This window comes from Podarcis tiliguerta, assembly GCF_965153285.1.
Source record: "Podarcis tiliguerta genome assembly, chromosome: 4".
NCBI lineage: Eukaryota > Metazoa > Chordata > Lepidosauria > Squamata > Lacertidae > Podarcis > Podarcis tiliguerta.
The window spans coordinates 82343702-82362219 of NC_139537.1; the positions used below are offsets into that span (position 1 = coordinate 82343702).

General features: G+C 46.4%; 1 protein-coding gene across 2 annotated transcripts in view; it reads right to left on the reverse strand.

The window, feature by feature from the left end:
• Positions 1-519: 519 nt before the first annotated feature.
• The window catches only part of OBI1 (ORC ubiquitin ligase 1), a 29153-nt gene continuing 11154 nt past the window's right edge, over positions 520-18518 (reverse strand). For both annotated transcript variants that reach the window (XM_083437790.1, XM_083437791.1), the window contains exons 2-6: positions 17349-17484; positions 15840-15931; positions 14121-14369; positions 11269-11357; positions 520-3087 (exon numbers count right to left, since the gene is read on the reverse strand). In XM_083437790.1, the coding sequence (XP_083293916.1) occupies positions 1524-3087; positions 11269-11357; positions 14121-14369; positions 15840-15931; positions 17349-17484 (2130 nt within the window). In that variant the 3' untranslated portion in view covers positions 520-1523. The remainder of the gene's footprint in view (positions 3088-11268; positions 11358-14120; positions 14370-15839; positions 15932-17348; positions 17485-18518) is intronic.

The window sequence follows — 18518 nt, forward strand, 5'->3', positions numbered from 1 at the left end:
ATGCAAGAGGAAGCGAAATTGACAGATTCAGCCCTTCTTGGGAGGTTGTCCACCCCCCTATTTCCCCCAGTGCCGCAAGCCAGTAAAATAGACCACAGAATAAGAAAAAAACACTTGTGATACGTCACACATTCTCAGTTGTACTAATTACGAGGGGTTGATTATGCCGTAATGTGTAGTTCAGGCCAGTTCCTCTTGCTTGACCCTCGTTGACAGGAGTTGGGATGCAAAAAAACCCCATACACAAATGAGCAGCAATAGCCCCTTGAACATTTTGCTACCCGGAGCTCTTTGAAGGCAAGAGTAGAATACAAGCGAATTTGAAACCAAACATTAATGCAGGATGGAAATCAAAAGATACCAGCTACATTATTCGATACCACATTGACAAAACTGGTACGCGCTGCTATCACAAGGAAGGACTTAATGAACATTCCGAGTAGGATTTCTAATTACAAAAGTCTCCAATTCTTTGTATGCTAATTCAGTATCTGAAGCAGCATCAAGGAAATGCAGCGCTTGTGACATTTTTTTTTATTCATTCCACATAGAAAAAAAGCATGCAGTATTAATGTAAAACAGTACAGTATTCATGTAAAATGCTCAGTGCACGTTTGGTAAACAAGGCATTAGCATACCAACCCATTTTTATGAACTACACAGTCACAAAACAACACGGTCTTGTACAACAGTGGCACTTTCTCATTTTGGAAAGTTGAAAGCAGTGTTTAATTAAAAAAAAAAAAAGGAGAGCAAAGAAGCAAAAAGGACTGGGTTGTGTGTCTTCAGCAAAACAACATTATTTTTCCAAATGAAAACTGCCAAAGAAAGAGACTAACAGCTACATATTCAAAGCTACAGATTCAGCAAAGACTCATGCAGGTGCGAGCAAGCAAATGTTTTACAGTGGAAGCCAGGTTCGGAGAGAAGCTGGGCTTTGTGATGATAGCTCCTGTCACATTTTTGCAGAAGAAAACGAGAAGCAACGCAGCCACCCCACTGGTGTCAAACCCATATCGTGATTTGTCTCCACGAGAAACTGCTTTGAAGATCTGTCAAGGCTCAGTAACTGGGCATTTAACAGCTCCTCACAGGACAGAGACCTCCCATAACCCTACGCTAAAGAAGCAAAAACAAACCCCGAGGTGCCTAAACCTGAAGACATCTATCAAGAGATAAACGTGACGAAGATTTATTCTTCAAGAAAATGTACTCCAAAGCAGAGGGGGAAGGAAACTGTGGGTCTACAGATGTGGCCAGACTCCCACCAGCCTAGCAGATTGCCAGGAATTATGGGAATTGTAGTCTGGATGAATCTGGGAAGGCCACAGGATCCTCACCCCTTGCACCAAAGGATTTCCACACTCCATCGCTCAGTGTCGAAGTAGGACAGACTGAGGTCACTGGAGAACCCAAAAGGAATTTGCAAGGGATGGTGAAGGAACGAACATTTTCACATTGGCACTAAAGTATTGTGTTTAGGAAAACAAAACAAAAAAACCCACTGAAAGTCAAGAGGGGAATCAGTTCTTGGTCGTTTTTGAGGGACTCGCGCTGGACAGGCTACTCTGGATTTTCCTCTTCGCCGACGCGTGGATGCTTTTGGCTTTTCTGTCGGGTATGAAGGATGACGACCAAGGAGACTGGAGTTGGTTGTGGAGGGTCTGCAGCTCGGGAGCCACCTTATAGAGAGGGGACCCAAGTTTGTGCTCTTCGAATGACCCTCGAGAGTTGCTAAACAGAAAGCTTGGGGAAAGCTCTCTTTGGAAGAGGAAACTCCGAGGTTTCGTTTCACTCGTTTCTGAAGTCCGGCTGGCAAATAGCGGGAACGGCTCTGTCGTCTCTAAGGCAGATGGAGAAAGGATGGAAAAGGTGGCAGACTTCCAGTCGCTCCCCTCTTCCGAATTATCACCTGCAAGAGGACATTTCAGAGCGTTTTGCTCCTTCCTCTCCTTGACAGTCTTATCTTTTTCATTGAGGAGGTCAGGACACTGCGTGGACTTGCAAGAGTTATCCAGGTCAGAAGACGACTTGGAAGTGTAATAGGGGCTCTTGCTATTGTCCGACTCGGACATCATCGAATCCAGCTCGGAGATTTTATCAAGGTAGGCGGCATCCATAGACGCCTCGCTGGACGTCCTGGTTCGATTCATTTCAGAAGAGCGGACAGGATGCAGCTTTTTCGGGACGCTCGGGTTGTGCGTTTTGTCGCTGGATTTCGCCGAAGGCTCGCCAGAGTCGCCGGGGGCCGCGCTGGGCTCAGCGCCCTCAAAGTTTTCATCATAGCGTGGTTGGCACCTGTTCCAAAACACCGGCTTGTCCGAAGCAAAACAGGCCACCTTGGTCTCGCCACCCTCGCAGCTGCTGGCGCTATGTTCCGGAGAGTCTTTGTTCCCGTCATCCGACGCCTCACCAAAATCCTCAAACTCCAGTTTTCTCAGAAAGGTGGGTGTCGTTCTGGGATCCTCCTCTTTTGTGGCGGGGTCGTCTTTGTTGCCAGGAGTGTTCAGCTGCAGGCAACTGAGAGACAGAGGCGTGCAGGGATCCGGGAGTTCATAAAGCTCTTCTTTGTACGGCACACAGTCTTCTATTTTATCCCATGTTTGCTCCGAGCAGGTGTCCATTTCGGAGCTCCCTATATCCAAGAGGCCCTCCTGAGAGCCGGCGAAAACGTCCGTGCCGGACGAGCACTGGGCAACGGGCTCGTCCGAACAGCCCCGGCCGGCTGAATTTAGGCACACGTCATTGCTGCTCCCTAACAGCCCACTACCCGCCGGCTGCTCGAGGTCATCTGGGCTATGGCTAGCGCACAAGCAGCTTGGGTCTATGGGTTCTTCCGGGCTCTCCAGCAGCGCTATCTCGCTGGCTGCGCTTCGGCCACTCTCTTTGTCCTCCATGGGATCTGCGGCGTCGCTTTCCGGGCTTGTGCTTTTTCGTTGGCTGCTTTCCCTCTTCAGCCGAGCAACCTGAGCTTCAAGGTCTTCGATGTAAGCATCGCTTCTCTCCAAAGCTTTCTTCAGGCGGTTGGTTTCGCGCTCGCACTGTTCCAGCTTGGACTGAAGCACGGCGACGGTAAACCTCCCGAATCTGCAGGAAACCAAAAGGCGAGGTGTTTAAAGAGGGTTAAAGGAAACAGAGAGTCAACCGACACCCCAAATCTTACTGTTTCACTTATTTATACAAGAAGCAACTGTCTACAATTCCATTTACCCTGGCATAGCTTTTCGACAGAGGCAAGATCAGCAAAACATGGTTCTATAGGCCTCCTAGAAGAAACCTGTGGCTTGAAAGTTAAAGGTAATTAAATAGACAATTTGTTATGTGCAAACAACTCATAGCTCTGACGAAGGTGGCTCAGAAGACAGACACGTTTATGGAGTTAGGAAAAGTAAGAGGGACTCTGAGAAGGAAGGGAGAATGGAATGGGAAGAGAGATGAGGAATTTGTGGTCTTTCCAGGCATTGCTGGGCTATTTATCTAACTATTGTAAGTTGTGCTGAGTTTACATTTCGTTTAAAGAAGGGGTTTCGTTTAAAGAAGGGACTAGTAAGTGCCATAAATAATAATTACTTAAATGTATATCCTGCCCATCTTCCCAATAGATTCCTGGCTAACATACAACAAGCGATAAAACAATATCGTCATCAAAAGAATTCCAATACAGATTCTTGCCAAGGACTGGCTAGATGAGGAGGAATGTGGGGAGGCAACAGCCTAGGGAACCTCCCATGGAAATATCAGACTGGGAAGGCTCTGAGGCAGGAGAATGGTGCAGGAGAAAGCCCTCAATGGCTTCGGCCCTGTATATCTGAGGGAGCATCTCCACCCGTTGTTCAGCCAGATCCATCTTCGAGGGCCTTTTGGCGGTTCCCTCACTGTGAGAAGTGAAGTTACAGGGAACCAGGCAGAGGGCCTTCTCGGTAGTGGCGCCCGCCCTGTGGAATGCCCTCCCATGTCAAAGAGAAAAACAACTACCAAACTTTTAGAAGACATCTAAAGGCAGCCCTGCTTAGGGAAGCTTTTAATGTTTAATAGGTTATTGTATTTTAGTGTTTTGTTTGAAACCACCCAGAGTGGCTGGGGAAACCCAGCCAGATGGGCGGAGTATAAATAAATAAATTATTATTATTATTATTATTATTATTATTATTATTATTATTATGGCCCTGGCAACACACTCGTGGTAAATCCTAATTTCTTGACCCTTCTTTCCTCAACGTCAAGACCTCTGTAGCTTATTTTAACAGTAAACAGCTGAAGCATAAGAGTGCTGACCATCCCAATCACCCCTCCGTCATCCAGCATAAAATTTGTCTGTGGAATGCCCTCCCATCAGATGTCAAGGAGATAAATAGCTATACAACTTTTAGAAGACATCTGAAGGTAGTCCTGTATCGGGAAGATGTTCTGATTATATTTTTATATCTGTTGGAAGCCGCCCAAGAGTGGCTGGGCGACCCCAGTCAGATGGATGGGGTACAACTAAAATGATAGTGATACCAGCTCCTCCATACTTAGAAGCTGTGCCCAAACTAGAACAGGACATGCCCATGTCTTTAAAAGTCAGCAAAGCACCACTCTGCGACAAAACCGAGAGCATGGCGATTATGCCCTAGTTAAGCCCCAAAATTCTACATCTATGATAAAAGGAAGCAGAGAATACTTTAGAAAAAAAGAGAGTCTACGGCTGAAAATTAAACCATTAGCAGCACTAAGGCAATAACAAGCAGAAGATTACCCTACCAGGGGCTGGACCTATCCATTCAACTCAAATATGCATGAAGAATTATCCCCTAAAACAATGGCAGAGATTTATGATAACATTTGAACAGCAGTCCACATCTTGAAATATTTACATTCAATCATTTTCTTACAGCTCAGCAGTGTTTTACAATATACATTTCATCCACAATGTCACCTTGTCAAATATAAAAATGCCAATATGAAATTCAGTAATTGTCACCATCCTTTAGAGATTTTTTTTTTTTTTTTAAAGACTCATTTGGAGCCTTGCGATTATTTTCCTCTCTGATGTACAGCTTTCTCCCGGCTTACGCAGCGCTGGAACTTTTAAAAAAATAAAAATAAAAAATATTTTGCAAAGCTGCTTGTTTCCTTGGAACTCCAAACCCGCACACTTCAAAAAAAAAAACCACAGCAGTCAGTTGAGCAGAGCGGTGCTTTTGATGAAGAGTTTGTGCTGACTCCCTAGAACGCTTTTCTTCACAAGTTTTAGTTAGACTTCTGGGCCTAATTCGAAGTGCTGGGGCCTGCCTAAAATGGCTTGGTACCTAGATCTCTGAAGGATATGCCCTTTCTCAACCTGTACACTCAGGCTTATCTTCAGAGTTCCTCCTCTGGCTGCCCCAAGCCATCTGACGTGAGGCATGTGGCAATTAGGAAGAGAGCCTTCTCAGTGGTATTACTATTACGTTATTATTATTTGAATTTGTTATTATTTGAATTTGTTATTATTTGAATTTTATTACTATTGAATTTGTATACTGCCCTATACCTGGAGGTCTCAGGGAGGTTCACAGAATAAATCAAAATATAAAACCACAAAATACATCATCAAAATAATAACAACAACAACCCCATAACACCCCCACTCGAAAAAGCCCCACATTTTAAAAGGGCATAAGATGGGGTGATAGCACCCCAGATGCAGAATATTCACCCTGGGGAGGTTTGACTGGTTTATCACAATAATAATAATAATAATAATAATAATAATAATAATAATAATAATAATAATATTTATACCCACCCATCTGTCTTCCCCAGCCACTCTGGGGAATTAAAAGAACAATAAAACACCAGACATTAAAAACTTCCCTAAACAGGGCTGCCTTCAGATGATTTCTAAAAGTCAGATAGTAGTTTATTTCCTTAACATCTGATGAGAGGGTGTTCCACAGGACGGGCGCAACTACCAAGAATGCCCTCTGCCTGGTTCATACTGAGAGCTGCTGCTCAAATTTCACCCGAAGCAAAATTGGGGGTAAGTCCTTAGACAGAAGAGCTGATGAATTCTGAAGGATGTGGCTAGAGAAACTTAAAAGCATTCTGCAATTGCTGAAGTGCACACCCGACCAAGAGACTGAAGACGCAACATGAAGCACAACAGGTGCAAGAAATAACAAAAACTGATCAAAAATTAACTGTGTCGGGTGAACAGACTACAAGCTGAACCCTTCTTGCACAGATTTATAAATATATTTAACATCTGTTTTGGTGCTGCAGTTAACAAACGCTACTTTCAGTCACTATATCTGAGGTTTTAATATTGCATATTGGATTTGTGTTTCTTTTCTAAGCCTTGTTGAGTATTCATTTGAACTGAAGAGCTAGGTAGAAGTATCAGACACACACACACATACATAAATGTATCGGTTATAATTTTTGTGCTGGACAAAGTTCTTCCTGGTTTCTTTCTGTCTCTCATGCCTTGTTACACTGCCCTTTCTACGAGGATATACACTCAGTATTTATTACCCCTGCTATGCAAAAATCTCCAAATGAATCCGAACAAGGATCCTGAGATCACATTAAGGGTAACCAAATTCTGTGCATTTGCCATAAAACTTAGGGAACAAGCTGTGCAATCGTAATGATTAAGGCCTTAGGTTATATGTTAGTGACTAAGTTTTAATTTATATATTTTTAAACTGTTGCTATATATGTATTGTCCCTGTTATACCTAACTGCAAATTCAAATGTATCCCTATCGTGTTTTATGACTTCCTTGATATTGTATGTGGGCTGGAACTGGTCTGTGACCAAAATAATAAAATTCATTCATTCCTGGTTTCTCACGATGTCTGAATTTAGGTGGCGGGGGTGGGTGGGTTGGCCACTTTTACTTGCCATTTAAATTTTTGCTATTTTCCTGTTTATAAGCCGCCCTGAAAATATTTGCCATCAAATGTCAGTGACTTGTTTGCTAAGCCACCTTAGCTCAGCACGGCAGCAAAAAGGACCTTAGTAAAGGTAAAGGGACCCCTGACCATTAGGTCCAGTTGTGACCGACTCTGGGGTTGCGGCGCTCATCTCGCTTTATTGGCCGAGGGAGCCGGCGTTTGTCCGCAGACAGCTTCTGGGTCATGTGGCCAGCATGACTAAGCCGCTTCTGGCGAACCAGAGCAGCGCACAGAAACACTGTTTACCTTCCCGCCGGAGCGGTGCCTATTTATCTACTTGCGCTTTGATGTGCTTTTGAACTGCTAAGTTGGCAGCAGCAGGGACTGAGCAACAGGAGCTCACCCCGTCGCGGGGATTCGAACCGCCGACCTTCTGATCGGCAAGTCCTAGGCTCTGTGGTTTAACCCACAGTGCCACCCGCGTCCCAAAAAGGACCTTAAGGAAGAACTGGCTGTGGACTCTTCTCTGGGATCTCCTACCTTTACATGGTCTCAGAAAACCATTGTTTGGCTTACAGCAGTGGTTTTCAACCAGTGCGCCGTGGCACCCTGGGGTGCCATGAATGGTGGTCAGGAGTGCCCTGGGCAACGCTGGCCTCAGTCCCTCTTTCCTCCCCTCCCTCCTCTGATGCCCTCTTGCATCTCTGCCTCCCAAGGGCTTGCCCAGCTGTTTGTTGCAGCAGCCCTTGCTACAAGCTCCCCAGGTGAATGGTGCCTCTGGGGCTGGCCAGGTGGTGCTGGTTGCCAGGAGCTGAGGCAGCTTTGGAGTAAGCAAGCAAGTGGGCGAGGGAGCCCTGACAGCCAGTCCACCAGCCCTTGCTGCTGGGAATGGACAGACAAATGGGAGGTTGGGCCGGGAAGAATGGCAGATGAAGCTGATGGACTACATGGAATTGGCGGAAATGACTGGCAGAATCCGAGACCAGGGAGAAGAGTCGATGGAAGAAGATTGGAAAAAATTCAAAGTATATTTACAGAAATACTGCAAAATTAATGAATGTTAGAAGAATGCTGGAATGAAGTTATATGGCTTTAGAAGAAATGTTATAAAGAATTAAGCAAAAACTGATTTTTAATGGGCCAAAGTGGAAAATTTAAAGTTAGATTGTGTTAAGATAAATTATAGAACAAAAAATTGAGAAAGATGGAAAGGATTTGCTGAAATAGCTAATTGAACTAGAATACAAAAAAGGGAGGTGTGAGGAGGTTAATGAAACAAGTAAATGAAAGGTAAAGATATGGAAATTGGATGCGTTTTTAAATGTTTTTGTTTTTCTTGTTGTTTAGATGCATTGTTTTTCTTTTTCTTTTGTTGTTTTCCTTTTTATCTTTGATGTATTGTTTGTTAAATTCTTTGTTGTTTTTTTCTCTTTTTTTCTTTTTGTAACTATTAAACTTCTAATAAATATTATTAAAAAAAAAAAAAGACAAATGGGAGGTTGGGAACTGTGCTGGGCTTTCTTGTGCTTCCTGTGTGCAAGGCCTGCCTAGGAGCTGAGAGTCTGGTGCTGAAGGGGAGCCTTCCTGCCATGCAGGCCCAGTGAGGCCTGCTGCCTCCCAAGGTGAGTAAGATGGCCTCACATTCACCTTTGGCCAATCCCCATCAGGCTGCTAAGGCTGGGGGCATCATCTTCCCAGGCCCCTCTGGGGCAATGTGAGGAGGCACTTCTCTTGGGGGCGGCTGCTCAAAGACCATGGGCAGTGGCGGCTGCTGCCTGGAGGACTATCAAGGTGAGGGAAGAGAAGTGGCTGAGGCAACACTCCACAAGGGCGTGTGCTTCAAAAGAGGTGAGGAGCTGCCATAACTGGGCTCCTGAGCCCCACAGGGGTGCCAAAAAAAGAACATAGGTGGTCAAGAGAGCCGTGGACTCAGAAAGGTTGAAAATCTTGGTACAGTGGTACCTCAGGTTAAGTACTTAATTCGTTCCAGAGGTCTGTTCTTAACCTGAAACTGTTCTTAACCTGAAGCACCACTTTAGCTAATGGGGCCTCCCGTTGCAGCCGCACTGCCGGAGCACAATTTCTTTTCTCATCCTGAAGCAAAGTTCTTCACCCGAGGTACTATTTCTGGGTTAGCGGAGTCTGTAACCTGAAGCGCATGTAACCTGAAGTGTATGTAACCCGAGGTACCACTGTATCATGCAAACCAGTTGCATGTTCAAAATGGCTGCCGAGCTAACTCTGTTTCAAGCAGAAGCATTTGGGGGAAGTTGGAAATTCTCTCGGGGCCTTCTTGCCGTCCTCCTAAGCGGAGTGGAGTGGGGAAGGGCACACAACGAAATGCAAGTTTCGGCGCGGGGCACCCTCTCCCTGCTTTCCAATGCTCAAAAAGTACTGTTGGATGCTGCCAACAGAGGCGGAGGCAGCCTCCACAGAACCCTGCCTCCGCTGTTCAAATTCCAGCAATACTTGTCTCCCACTGGAAGCCAGGGAGCATGTCGCTTTCCCTTCAGGCTGGTCACCATCTATCTTCAGTTGCAGCCCCCTCGGAAGGGGCTGCAAGACAGGATTCATGGTGAGAAGACGCGGGGGCCTGTTAGCAAGCTGCCATTTACTTTGAGATCCAGCCGTAGTTGCCGTGGAAGAGAGAGACTTGTCTGTGCAAAATATGCACAGTTCACTTATATGCAGATCTAGCAGAAAAGTCCAATGGAAGAAATGTGTAAGATGTTTATTTAATGCAACCTGCATTAGAGGCAACCTCTAATTTGCTTACCAAGAGAAAGCATTGTACTCTCAAGCGCAGGTTCTCTTAAGAAGTGTCTCTGGACCTCAGAAAGACCACCATTCTAGCAGCCATAAGGGACACATGGAGAAGTACAGACTGAGCAGGGCTACATCAGCACATTAACTAACCCACCAGTCTAGTTCCAGTGCATTTAACACAGGAAGGAAGTTAGGTAGGAATGTATCTCATGTCCGACCCAACATTGTGGTTTGCACACATCAGACAGCCAAGATGAGATGACCGCCCTCTCTTTCATAGGATCACAGAATTGTAGAGTCAGAAAGGACTCTACAAGGCACGACTCTCTTGTCCAATGCGGGGCTCAAACCCACAACCCCGAGGTTGAGAGTCTCCTACTCTACCAACTGAGCTCTCCCAGTCTCATCACATTCTTTGAAGCAATGGTTCTTTTAACATAGCAGAGTGGGGAACATGAAGTTCTCCAGATGTTGGGACTCCAATTGTCATCACCTCCAACCAACATGGCCAATGGTCAGTGATAGGAGCTGTTCATCACACTCTTGAAATTCAACAAAGGAAGAAGAACAACTAAACATTGGAAGAGGCTGGCGGGCCTTGGTGGGTCCCGATGGGAATTTCCAAGGGTGCCACCTGTGCCCACAGGTGCCATGTTGGGGACCCTGGGTTCCAAAACTTGTTGTATGAGAGCTGGGAGAAATGGACGATGGACACAACGCTACTGGAGGAGTCATTGTGGAAAAGGTGGACAATGCTATGATCTGTTTCAACCAATGTTTTGAGAAGAGGGAACAATATGGCTTTCCACCAAGCTCTCTAAGTAACCTTGAGAGCAACCAGGAATAGGCTAGACTTTCCCACCTCAGAGACCAGCCTGGAAACACTACGGGTTGGTGGAGGAAGAATGGATGGTACCCTTCAGATGGACTATAGCTCTCATCATCTCTGATCCATTGCTGGGGCTGATGGGAGTTGAAGTCCCTCAACATCTTGAGGGTACCATGTTGGCTATCCCTGCTCTACCCTTTCTTTGCCTGTCCGTTAACTTACTTCCCTTGCCACCCATGGCATCTAAGCATCTGAATACAAGGCTGTAGTTAGCAGTACCGTTGTTGTGAAGGAATGGGGAATCCTTTTTACCTGCTGTTGATTTGATTGTCCTGTTTTTGCATCTCCACCCTTGGACCTTCGGGCTACAAACACTTTTAACAAAACCAATAAATTTCTACCTGAATACCTGTGGCGCAAGTTGTTTTGAGGACTCAGGAATAAATCTTTATTATTATTATTATTATTCTATAGAAAAGCAGGAGGTTGTGGTGGTGGTTGGGCGGGGGAGGGGAAGTAGGAAACAGGCAAATATCAAGCAGTTTTTGTAATATCGTTGTAGGTGGTTTTGAAACAAATCTAATATAAATCACCATGCATTCAGACAGAGACGGCATGTAGCATCTAAGTCTGAAGGAAGACAAGCCGTTCAGAATTCCTATTTAATCTCCACACACACATACACACACAACACAAAGACAAAGCTCTCCACCAGCCCAGTCTGCATTCCTGCAACGGCGGTTATGGTCCTCCAGTAGCTGCGTATGATCAAATGAATAATGCACGACAGGTTTTAAAATATTTACATACTTCTGGGGCGATCGGCTTCCAACCTCAGCCTTTAGCCGCAAGTTCTCCCTCACAAGGCCACTGTTTTCGAGCCTCAGCTTCTTATTTACCTATATGGAAATAAATAGGATTATAAGTGCGCAGGGAAAAAACCCCCAAACAAACTCACTCGTAATGTTTATAAGACTTTAAAGGAGGGGAAGCATATTTAGACAGGCGCAACAGTTAACTCCGCTCCCTCTTCTCCGAGACCCTCGACAGAGACACCACTTAAAAATTACCCTGGGAAATGGCTTGCAAAAACTGGAGAAAGAACAGGCATTTTTAATTTATATTCCCAAAATACACCGCAAGGCTTCTACCCAGGGAAATAAACAGAGCCATGTTAGTTCAGCCTGACAGTCATTAAGGGGTGGTGGTGGGGGTAGTACTAATGGCAATTCCATGTTCCCCCCCTCCTTCTCCTCCACATGACTAAATACTTTAAATGCATTAACATTACAATGTGCAGGTATCAGCAAAATGAGTGTCGAACAGCTTCCTGAATCTCCCAAACCGAGTTAAGATTGTCAAGCGGCTTTTTCCCCTTATAGAAAAAATAAAATAAAAAGAGAGGCACAGACACACACACTCTAGAGAACAAAATCCGCAATGACAACTTATTTGCCAGGCCCCATTGGTGTCGCTTGCAGAATGCAGCTATTAATAAGCCTCAGGATTTAAAGCCCCTCTTGTCTCCTCAAACGGAATCAAGTGTCTCGTTTTCCGTTAAGGGCAAGGAAGCCACAGGCACACACGTTCGCACACTCCCAACAAAGAAAAGGTCAGAAATTCAGTTGCGCACCAGGGCTGCGGCCCACAGGCCGAATTTTGACCCATATCCCTGTTTCGTCCAAACCACACCTACTTGCCCCGTGAAGCACAGCCGATACCTGCAAAAAACAGGGGCTGAAGTCATGGCTCTACCAGCTGATGGGCTGTTGGTTCAAGCCTGCAGGACCCTGCAGCTGACAAACAACACAAAGCAGCTCCACCAACCCAAGACCTGGCGCTTGAGAAAGGCAGACATGGGGCTTGCAAAGCGTCTTTGTGCTGCGTTTCCGACAGACCAATTGACTGTCAGCAGCTGCACATGGGTCTTTCATGGGCAGGCGGAGAAACCCCCCTGCCCATCATCTGGCATCCAGGTGATGTGCAAACAGGTTGCCCTGCCTGTCAGAGTCAGCCTATTGGGGTGGGCACAGATTGGACCTGCCAGGTCGGACAAATTGCACTAAAGCAAAACTGGAAGTGTCTTAACGCTTCCTTCTGACCATGCAAGAGGAAAGGTGTGTGAGCACAGCATGAGACAGAGGGTCCTTACAGCTTGTTTACATTATGCTAAACCAGGATAGGGATGCGGTGGCTCTTTGGCACTGAGCAAATGTCATGGGGGTGCGGAGAATCTGGAGAAAGAAAAAGTGGAGTGGGGGAGCCAAAACAGGTGGAGCGAAGGCAAAGAGGTCTAAGCTTTCAGGAGTGACAGTTACAAGATTGTGGGCCCTCAATGAAGGGAACATGCATGCACCATAATAATAATAATAACAATAATTTATTATTTATACCCTGCCCATATGGCTGGGTTTCCCCAGCCACTCTGGGCGGCTCCTAACAGAATATTAAAAGCACGATAAAACATCAAACATTAAAAACTTCCCTAAATAGGGCTGCCTTTAGATGTCTTCTAAAAGTCAGATAGTTGTTTATTTCCTTGACATCTGATGGGAGGGCATTCCACAGAGAGTGCACCACTACCGAGAAGGCCCTCTGCCTGGTTCCCTGTAACCTCATTTCTCGCAGTGAGGGAACCGCCAGAAGGCCCTTGGCGCTGGACCTCAGTGTCCGGGGCTGGATGGTGGAGGTGGAGACGCTCCTTCAGGTATACTGGGCCGAGGCCTTTTAGGGCTTTAAAGGTCAACACCAACACTTTGAATTGTGCTCGGAAACATACTGGGAGCCAATGTAAGTCTTTCAGGACCGGTGTTATATAATCTCGACGGCCATGAAGGGAACATTCAGGCGCCATTAAGTTAATTACAGTCATGGCCGATACGTGCGCAATTGCACACAGTGCCGAGCCCCAAAGTGACCCGGAAACGTCATAAAAGATATCACGAAAAGGGCGGAATGGGGCACGGGGTGTTTCAATCGCACACGATTTCACTCAAGTGCGCAATGACCCAGAACTCAGTCCCTGCATGGATCAGGGCTTGCCCATGCCGTCCAATGATGGTGTAGAATCATAGAATAGAATCATAGAGTTGGAAGAGACCACAAGGGCCATCGAGTCCAACCCCCTGCCAAGCAGGATACACCATCAGAGCACTCCTGACATATGGTTGTCAAGCCTCTGCTTAAAGACCTCCAAAGAAGGAGACTCCACCACACTCCTTGGCAGCAAATTCCACTGTCGAACAGCTCTTACTGCCAGGAAGTTCTTCCTAATGTTTAGGTGGAATCTTCTTTCTTGTAGTTTGGATCCATTGCTCCGTGTCCGCTTCTCTGGAGCAGCAGAAAACAACCTTTCTCCCTCCTCTATGTGACATCCTTTTATATATTTGAGCATGGCTATCATAACACCCCTTAACCTCCTCTTCTCCAGGCTAAACATGCCCAGCTCCCTTAGCTGTGTCGAAAAAGAAGACAGAACATGGACCTCATACAACCACATTCTTGGTTTCATGGAATATTGGACAATGGCCAATTAACAGGAAGTCCACTGACCCAGTGCCTCAACCCTATTTCGCTTCTCAACCCACCTAGGAAATTACACAAGAGGTCACACCGCCAGTTATCCCTGCCCATTCAATATTGTCAGATTTCGCATTCATTACCTCCGTTAGCGCTCCCATGTCCTCCTTCACTTTTTCATACATATCATTAGCCGCCTGAAGCTTCTGTGTCCATACCGCCAAAGTCTCTGGATCCACCTTGTGCTTGTCCTCCGAGAGTCCTGGACTCGCCCGGGTTTTGTCAGACACGTCAAGAGTCTCCGGGCGCAGGACAGATTTGAGCTGCGCCTCCAGGCTGAGCTTGCTCCCTTTTAGCTCCTCCACTTCCTTCTGCAGAGATTCTATTTCATCCTTCCGAGTGAGGCAAACCCATGGCCGATTAGGGAGCAGAAGAAACACGTTTTTGCAGGAGGCAGGAAAAGAAGAGGGAAAAACAACAACAATATCGGCTAAGTTTCTTTGTTATACTGCTCAATTCTTCAGGTTTTTGTAGGCTGATCCCGGTACAGAAAATGAGCTGGCTTTGAATCTGTCATCAAAGAGAACAGTGGAACCTCTGGTTAAGTACTTAATTCGTTCCGGAGGTCTGTTCTTAACCTGAAACCGTTCTTAACCTGAGGTACCACTTTAGCTAATGGGGCCTCCCACTGCCACCGGTGCGCGATTTCTGTTCTCATCCTGAGGTAAAGTTCTTAACCCGAGGTACTGCTTCCGGGTTAGCGGAGTCTGTAACCTGAAGGTACCACTGAGGTAAAGTTCTTAACCTGAGGTACCACTGTACATGTATATATAGGGTAAGTCTTTTAAAACAGGCCCTGTGGAACATGTGTACTCTTGTATCCATGGGGCCTCTTTTAAACGACTCACCCTGTATGTGTGTGAATGAGAGAGAGATCTTATAGTACTGGATCAGACCAAAGGCTGATCTCAAACAGCATCTTTTTCTCAGCGGAGCCTAGGCAGATGCACAATTCAAATTGTTGGTGCAGACCTTTAAAGCCCTAAATGGCCTTATCCCAGTATACCTGGAGCATCTCCACCCCAATCGTTCAGACTGGACACTGAGATCCAGTGCCGAGGGCCTTCTGGCGGTTCCCTCATTGTGAGAAGTAAGGTTACAGGGAACCAGGAAGAGGGCTTTCTCGATAGTGGCACCCACCCTGTGGAACGCCCCCCATCAGATGTCAAGGAAATCAATAACCGACTTTTAAAAGACATCTGAAGGCAGCCCTGTTTAGGGAAGTTTTTGATGTTTGATGTTTTATTGTGTTTCTAATATTCTGTTAGGAGCCGCCCAGAGTGGCTGGGGAAACCCAGCCAGATGGGTGGGGTACAAATAATAAATTATTATTCTTATAATTATTATTTTACCCAGATCTGTACGGAACAGCACCTTGGAACACAAAGCAGTTTCAAAATATGGGCTTCCATCCAGTGTACACCTTAAGCTCCTCAATATACAGATAGCGTACAGGCTGGGTTTCTGACACCGGACCAGAGAACCCACTGATTCACCAGGGCTTGTAAAGCCCCCAGAACATCCACAAAGACCCTCTTGCGAAGCCTTGTCTTGGGGAGTGTTCTGCAAAAGGCTGGGCATGATAGCTGAGTCTTGCGGAGCACTTTGTTTTTAGCTGAGCCAGGTCATTACCTGCCTCACACTTCACAGGTGTAGGGCAGGTGGGTGTGGCTTGGCCAAAATGGCCTTGCGGACCTAATAAGGTCCATAGGTTGTTGGTTCCCCATTGTTAATGTGTCCCAAGGGAGTTGGCTCCATACAAACCAGAACCTCACAAACCACCCCTCCTGACACCGTCTTACCTCATATTCTTTGTGCATTAGCTCCAGCCTCGTTTTGCGGAGCTGTTTCCTGACCGTCGGGCTGAACACAGGGTTGCTTTCACTCGTCCCTCCTGCAGCAACACAACAAGCAAGGCTCCGTTCAGTGCTCAGCTTTTTTCTAAACATGTGCAGCCCCTCCAGATGTCTCCAGACTACAACATCTCTGCTTCAACATCTGGAGGGGCAGCAAGTTGGCAAACTTCGTTTTGAAGTTTAAATGTAATTTATTTTAAGATTACGATTCACAAAGGCTGTCAAATCCTAAAGTCACTCTCCTCCTGACAAGCACCCTGAGAGACATGCAATGAAATCTTATTTATATTTATAAAATTCATTGCATCTTCTGCATGTCTACTCAGAAATCAGAATGCTGATTTCCATAGGCCTTGCTGCCAGGTAGAGGATTCCAGCCTAAAGTCTTCTTTACTTATAATCTGGGGTTGCTACCACCTCTGCGATCGCTCCCATGTAGTTTCCTGGAATGTGTTACACATATAGGTAAAGGGACCCCTGACCATTAGGTCCAGTTGTGGCCGACTCTGGGGTTGTGGCGCTCATCTTGCTTTACTGGCCGAGGAAGCCGGCGTACAGCTTCCAGGTCATGTGGCCAGCATGACTAAGCCGCTTCTGGCGAACCAGAGCAGCGCACGGAAACGCCGTTTACCTTCCCGCCAGAGTGGTACCTATTTATCTACTTGCACTTTGATGTGCTTTCGAACTGCTAGGTTGGCAGGAGCAGGGACCGAGCAATGGGAGCTCACCCCGTCGTGGGGATTCAAACCACCAACCTTCTGATCAGCAAGTCCTAGGCTCTGTGGTTTAACCCACAGTGCCACCCATATACCTGACAACAACCCTGTGACGTAAGCTAAGTAGAAAAAAAAAGTAACTGGCCCAAGCTCAAGCAGTAAACTTCACGACTTGAGCGGAGATTTGAATTCAAGTTTCCCAGGCCAACATTTCGCTTCAGGGTTGCCGACTCTGGGGGCATATTATTTGCAAACTGTGGAAACTTTGCCTGGCACAAACAACAAACTCAGCACATGTTGAATCTATTCTATTGGCTACAACAGAATGCTTCTTTCAAGCCTCATTTCAGCAGGGGCAGGGACCCTGTGGGTGCCAGGAATATGGTCTTGGCACGTGCCCCTGTGGGTGCTGCGTTGGTGACACCTGCTGTAACCACTACACCCCACTGCAGCGCACTGGCTCGAGAATCAAGGCTATGGCTGGGAACACCTGGGTTTGCTGGATAACATGTCCCATTCACACGATCACAGTCAAATCTGTTTCTCGGGAATGTTGCAAAAACAAAATGGGATATAGTGAAACGGACGCCACCGTTGCAAAAAGGGCAGAATAAAAATACAAAAGCTGGTTGCGAGCCTCAGCAGAAAGAGTGCAGCTGGATGCTGCACAGGCTCCATGCCATTCAGAGGATAAAAAGATTATGCATGCATTTGATGGGAGGGGGAAAGGCTGCCTTACCTAAGACCTCCTTGCAAGGATTGTCAGTGGTGATGGGAATCCTACAAGCAGGACACTGACTGTTGTTCTTCAGCCACACTTCGATACAAATGGAGCAGAAGACATGGTTGTTGGCACAGATGACCGGATGACGGACCTTGCAACGGAGGGGGTATAACAATTAAAAAGGTATTCTAGCAGCAATTGCTCTTTTCCCTTTTTGGCTTGGAACACACATAAAAATCATGCAAGGAACATAGAATCTTTGAGTTAGAAGGAACCCAAGGGTAATAATAATAATAATAATAATAATAATAATAATAATAATTTATAACCAGAGCATGCACCACGCTGGTGAGGCAGTCCGCGGGCAGATAGGGTCTCAGCCTGCGTACCAGATGGAGCTGGTAAACAGCTGCCCTGGACACAGATCTGACCTGCCCGCCTCCTGTCCCCCCAAAACAGTACTTCCGTCTTGTCAGGATTCAACCTCAATCTGTTAGCCGCCATCCATCCTCCAACCGCCTCCAGACACTCACATGCAATGCTGGAATCTCAGATAAAGCATCCCTGACAGATGGCCATCCAAACTCTGCTTAAAAACCTCCAAGGAAGGAGAGTCCACAACCTCCCAAGGGAGACCGTTCCACCGTCAAACAGCTCTGTCAGAAAGCTTTTTCTGTCTGTTTAGTCAGAACCTCCTTTCTTGCAACTGGAAGTCGTTGGTTCGAGTCCTGCGCTCCAGAGCAGGGGAAAACAAGCATGCTCCCTCTTCCATGTGACAGCCCTTGAGATATTTGAAGATGGCTATCCTGTCTCCTCTCAGTCTCCTCTTTCCCAGGCTAAACATATCAAGCTCCTTCAACTGTTCCTCACAGAGCTCAGTTTCCAGACCCTTGATCATCTTGGTTGCCCTCCTCTGCACACGTTCCAGCTCAGGCTTCCTCAACCTCAGCCCTCCAGATGTTTTTGGCCTACAACTCCCATGATCCCTAGATAGCAGGACCAGTGGTCAGGGAGGATGGGAACTGAAGTCTCAAAAACATCTGGAGGGCCGAGGTTGAGGAAGCCTGTTCCAGCTTGTCAACGTCCTTCTTAAATTGTGATGCCCAGAAATGGACACAGTATTCCAGGTGTGGTCTGACTAAGGCAGAATAAAAGGTAAAGGTAAAGGGACCCCTGACCATTAGG